The 6,196-nt window shown below is 40.5% G+C and overlaps 1 protein-coding gene across 1 annotated transcript; it reads left to right on the top strand.

Annotated features, from left to right (window-relative positions):
- The first annotated feature begins 430 nt into the window (after positions 1-430).
- On the top strand, positions 431-4,217 carry LOC132829514 (sialic acid-binding Ig-like lectin 10). The gene is made up of 3 exons (XM_060846734.1): positions 431-524; positions 2,295-2,633; positions 3,832-4,217. Exons 1-3 carry the CDS (start codon positions 431-433, stop codon positions 4,215-4,217), a joined length of 819 nt encoding a protein of 272 aa, XP_060702717.1.
- Positions 4,218-6,196: the final 1,979 nt, after the last annotated feature.

Here is a 6,196-nt window from a genome sequence, read left to right as displayed (position 1 = left end):
CAAAACGATGAACATGTTCAGTGTGCATTGGTTGGACTGCAAGGCCTGTTTCCATGCTCTGTGAATATATGACTCAACATGAATTATAAATGTAGGTTAACAGATGTTAAATATTATCCATGATTTGTCTGACTGAGTCTAATATTACTAACAGTTGATATATTTTGTTCCATTAGGTAATCCAGTGATCAGAGAGGTGTCTCAGCCAGCTCTGGTCAGCATCCTGAGAGGAAAGCCAGCCACATTAAACTGTACATTTAATTATATTGCAAATGACAGTAATTGGATCTATGTATTCTGGTACAAGACCTCTCATGGGATGACTGAGAGATACAATTCAGACAATAATCTGACCTGCATCCCTGACATTACTCCAGGTATTTTTCACCACTGTGCTGCAACTCTGAAGATCAAAAGCGTTTCTTTTAGAATGTCTGATTCGAATTATACATGTGTGGTGAAGGTACCAACTACCTACCCACCAATCGAGGAAAAAGGACCAGGAACACAATTGCATGTTGTTGGTAAAGTGTATATTCATTTATAAATATGTCCACATATGTTATAACTATTTTTATAAAGCATCAAAAATTTAAAGTTTTTGGAATATCATGTCCTTTGATTTCATTAATGAATTGCTGAAAGCATGAGCTGGATTTTGAATTTTAGTGTCCCAGTCTTGAGGCTAAGCTGAGGTTGTGACCCTTCGCCATGACAGGGCAGGCACGTCCTTATGATTTTTGGCCAGACATTGTGCATTCTGCCAAATTGAAGCTGGTGGGATTGGCCGGTGAAGCTGGAAGGTCAACAAGATGATCTCCAGCAGTCCACCTTTGAAGGAGAGAGACTGTGCCTCCATCATGAGATGCTTTCTTTGCACTTTTGAATCTTAACAAGCAAAACATGGCCCTGACTGTTAGGCCACCACTGTGGAAGGAAGAGTTCTAAATAGGGTGGCCCGTAGCCACTGTTGTGACTAAGTTGACAGGGAGGGCCTCTAGCCTATTGCACTAGCCACCATGTCTACTATCTGGAAATCACCTTCAGGGAGTTGGCTTGCTCTGGAAATTCCATTAGGCCACTGAAAATTGGCTTCAATTGACTTTCCATTCTCTTGAATTAGCCTTGAGTCATTTGTGGCCTGATAGTATGATAATATTGGTAAACTGGCATGCATCGGTACTGAATTATGCAGCCACCCACTGTCTCCATACTTACTACCCCAATGGGGCGGAAATTCAGTCATCTGTAAGTGCAGCTACATGCAAGATAATTATTTAATTATGTCTGATGCAAGATTGAATCAACTTAATTGAGAATTCTCACTGGGAGACTGCAAAATGTGTTTTTGGATATATATGCAATCACTTAGAAATTGACATCATTAACTGCAATAGCTCTAATTAGGCTTCTTATTTCAATATTCATATGCTGGCACACTATAATTCAATATTTCCCATTCTAATTTTTATCATCTCAATCTTTTTTAATATTTCAAATTAACTTATGATCTTGTCAAGAAATCCATTTTTTTAGATCATTCATGCCTTCTATGTGCAGAATCTTATATAAAATATTTTCCATAAATCCCACACAATTTCTGGATACCTATTGGCCTCTTAAAACAACAATGTAATTATGAAGCATCATGTCAATACAAAGAGGATGTTTACAGCAGACATATTACAATATGTGATCCATGGCATACGAAGAGCTGAGTTCCACTTGGGAATGCAACTGAACAGTTTGGGCTTAAAGATGTGCAAGTCCAAAGATGTGCAAGTTAGGCAGATTGGCTATGATAAGTTGCCCATAGTGTTCACGGATGTGCAGGCTAGGTGGGTTAGCCATGGGAAATGCAGAGGTATAAGGATAGGGGGAATAGGTCTGGATGGGATGATGTTTAGTATGGACCTGTTGGGACGAATGGCCTGTTTTCACACTCTAGAGATTCTATGGTGATTCTATAATGTAACATTCTGAAATTCCATTGAAAACAAAATGAAGCTTCATGCAAACCAGTACATTTTTGACAAAATTTTAAGCATGAATAACTGAAAGACAATTTGTTCCACTCATAGAAAAGAACTTTTATGTGACTGATACTCAAAGGATTAGTCAATCTTCCAAAACTGAGATAAAAATTATAAGCTTTGCATAACCTCTGCATGATTAATTTATTGTAATGAAGTTGCCAAGTACATTGCATGTGTAGAACCTGCTTGACATTGACTTGTTATTGTCTTCTTTAGTATTTATATTCAACATGATTTATTTTGCATTTTATGTTACAGTTCCACCATCTCCTCCAGCAATTTCTGTTACTCAGGAAACATTAGTAGCAGAGAAGACATCTTCACTGTACTGCCTTGCTGGGCGATTTTATCCTCAGTCTATCTCCATTAAATGGTTGCAAGCAATCCTAGACAATTCTCAATCTTCACCAGCAGATGCTGAAACAAGATACAGGACTCAAGAGTTCACCTTCAGCAACATGGATGGAACGTTTAACACTACTAGTCAATTGACGTTTGTTCCCACTTCACAAGACCATGGATTAATCTATACTTGCCAGGTCAATCATTCAACTAATGAAAAGCAAATAATAAAGCAGATAAGGCTAAAGGTGAATTGTAAGTATATAACCTTAATGTGTTTTTCTGATGGGCGTAACTGTGGCATATACCTAATGTAAGCCTGAAGGGGCCTAGATGCCAATTATTTCACTGAAGCTTTACAAGACGATTATGCAATTTTAGCCAAGAGTGTACATATGATGACAGGCTGAGTTGGAATGTCCAAGATAACGTTGTCTTTTCAACTCTGCTATATGGGTCCAAAATCCAACTCAGATGATTGGGATGAAGACATTCTGGTTGTAATTACCATAAACCGTACAAGAACCTCAATGAACCTGGTCCTGCAGGTGCAGTGTTTTTATTGAACTTATCATTTCATAGTGTAGAAAGAATTCAACTTTGAATCTGAATGTGGCTGGATTTGGGAAATGCCATGTGATAATTGGAATTGCAATGCCCTTGAAGTAAACTAACTTGAAGAACACTGGTAGGTAGTAACACTGTAACTACAGCTGTGATGTAGGAGTAAATTGAAAAGTTCCTCTGAAGAATTTGCACAGTTCTGGTGGACGAAATATGTGCCTCACAATTTGATAATATTTTTAAATTTGTTCATAGAAGTGCTAAGTTGGATCTGTGTTTACTCCTCCCTGAGATGAATGGTTTCTAAACTGAGGAAAATAATGATAAAAAGAGAAACCAGGAGACATTTCTTTCACATACTCAAAAACTTAGATTAAGGGAAATTTTGAGATGATGAGGTTTATCTCCATAAAATGGTTTTAGGGCTTTTCCCTATTCACAAAACATCTTGACAAAGACAGACTAATTTTCTGGGAGAGAATGATGGAATACAGTTTTACACTTAAAGCTTTGCATACTTTTTATCACAACTACATACCTGGGGAGCAATGACTGTGATTCTTGTGGTGGTACAAGAGGAAAGGAAGCAGAAATTCAATAGCAAGTTAACGTTTTTCTCTCTCGCACATTTTTAGCACTGATTTGAATGTAATCTTGTGAGTAGTTGTCTGTTTGTCTTTGGCTTAGGAATTAATGTGAATAAGATTCCATTTAACAATCAATTCTTCCATAAGTGCTTTGTTTTTAAAGAGTTATGTGGCCTGGCAACAAAAAGGATCGATTTGAATGATTTTAATTCCAGTCAGTTTTACTTATTCTCTGACATATTCTCTGAGGTTGAGTCTGCTTCTATGACTAATTATTTCTCATTTCCTTCGTTCTGATTCAGATGGTCCAAAACTTGTCATATATTACAGGACTTCTGACACGGATATGTTCCATCGACTGGACCAAGACCACATCCATGTGAAGCATCAGACATTTCTTGAACTAAACTGTACAGCAGACAGTAACCCAGTAGCCACAGTGATATGGAAAAAGATATCCCAGGAACAAAGTTTGCAATTGGCTGCTGGAGTAAACATTTCAATGCTGAAGATAGCAAGTATTGAATATTCAGACAGTGGAGCATATCTTTGTGGAGCACAAAATGATTATGGCTTTCAAGAATTTCCTGTAAATATATACCTAAAATCTGATTTGGGAAGTAAGTGCAAAAGTGAATGCTCCTCTCTTTATGAATACTCGGTTCAGAACAAACTGAGATACGAGTAATTAATTATAAATGGAATTCATTTTTTCCAAGGCCTATTCATTTGCCAAACCGGGATAATGCATTCCTATAGAATATGGCTTATAGATAAAATAGTTCGAGACAGAATAACTACAGATGCTGGAATCCAAGGTAGATAAGCAGGAGGTTGGAAGAACACAGCAAGCCAGGCAGCGTCAGGAGGTAGACAAGTAGACTCCCGAGTTACACCCGAAATGTCAACTTCTCCACCTCCTGGTGCTGCCTGGCTTGCTGTATTCTTCAGCCTCCCATTTGTCTATCTATAAATAAACTATGCCAGTGATCAATATGGTCATAAGCAATACAAAATAGAATCTCAAAGACAGTAGATAAATGCATGAATTCTTCAATGTTTAATCTTTAGTTCTTCAACATGACAAAAATATATATGGATTTGTCTTCCATTCTTAGAGATTACTAGAAATCTCATTTTCCTTCACTTGAACCATCTAACTCTAACGAGTTTGCAAAACATTAATATGTACATGACCAGGCACCCATCCAAAAAGTCTGTATTCCACAGAGAAGTAAACCACAAAGAGGAACACCATTTTAGGTCTTAGTTTGAAAGTTTACTTGTGGAAGCTGAAGGAAGCCCAGTCCAATTGGGAACCAGGCAAATGACATTTAACTTCAGCAAAAAGTGGGGTAGTAGGGGAGAAGAGCAGACAGAGAATGGGGCAAAGGAGGTTTAGAAGGGGGAGAGGAAGAGGAGAGAGAAAGGATGAGGAGAGAGGAGGACGGAAGAGGAGGGATGAGGAAGAAAAGGGAAAGCACAGGAGACAGGAAGAGAAATGGGATGGGAGAGGAGTCTGGGGAGCAAAGGTATTTGGAGAATATGGAATGTGGGTGGGAGAGGGAAGCGGAAGGGGATGAGGATGGTGGAGGGAGGAAGATAGGAGGAAATGAGGGGGAGAGGAGAGAGGGAGGGAAGGGTACAGGAAGGAAGAGGGACCTGGAGGGGTGAGGGTTGGGATGGAGTGAAGGGTGCTGATGAAGGGGTGATCTCCTTTGGGGTATCTTGTGCTTATCTGAGGCACATCTCAAAAGCCCTTTAACCTCCCGTTCCCAGTTCACTAAGACATGCAAACCCGGTAAAAATTTACTGGACACTCTGGTCCCATTGTTGTGTGCTCCCTACTGGAACTGCCCGCAATCCCTAAGGTGGCCACTGCCAAGCCTGGCGCTGCACGTCTGCTGAGCTGCTGCCCTTATCCATTCAGCTCACATCCCTACAAGCAGCATGTCCTCCCTAAACAGGAGCAGAACTCTAATCTGAAGTGAATCAATGTTCCTCCCAGTGTTAAATGGTGCAGGGCAGCTAGCATGTCTGTTGTTGGGCTTGCCCACAACTGTTTAGTCAGGACAGGAGGTGAGACCTGTTAGACTCATCATTTCCTGTGTTGTTAGAATCAGGTCCTGATTAAAGGTCCTGACCTGAAATGTCGACGCTGCTTGACCTGCTGTACATTTTACCAGCTCCACACTTTATTGACTTTGGCAGCACGGTGGTTAGCACTGCTGCCTCACAGCGCCAGAGACCTGGATTCAATTCCCGCCTCAGGCGACTGGCTGTGTGGAGTTTGCACATTCTCCCAGTGTCTGCATGAGTTTCCTCCCACAGTCCAAAAATGTACAGGCCAGGTGAATTGGCCATGCTAAAGGTGAAGGGGTAAATGTAGGGGTATGGGTGGGTTGTGGGTCAGTGTGGACTTGTTGGGCCGAAGGGCCTGTTTCCACACTAAGTAATCTAATCTAACCAGGCCAAGCAATGACACAGGGATGGCTTTTTAAAGTACCTGACTAGCTTAGTATGGGGTGGTCCTCTGAAGCAACCCATTGTCACCCCTCTTCCACCATGCCCTCTCCAGATCCCTGTCTCTCTCTTCCTCATATCCCTTCCAAGTGCCCCATGAAATCTAGCCCTGCACATTTTATGGTGTCAATTCTCTGTAAGCTG

Source organism: Hemiscyllium ocellatum, chromosome 29 (genome assembly GCF_020745735.1).
Source record: "Hemiscyllium ocellatum isolate sHemOce1 chromosome 29, sHemOce1.pat.X.cur, whole genome shotgun sequence".
Taxonomy (NCBI): Eukaryota; Metazoa; Chordata; class Chondrichthyes; order Orectolobiformes; family Hemiscylliidae; genus Hemiscyllium; species Hemiscyllium ocellatum.
Note: the sequence above shows the minus strand (reverse complement) of the source record. Positions and strands in the feature narration are given on the sequence as shown.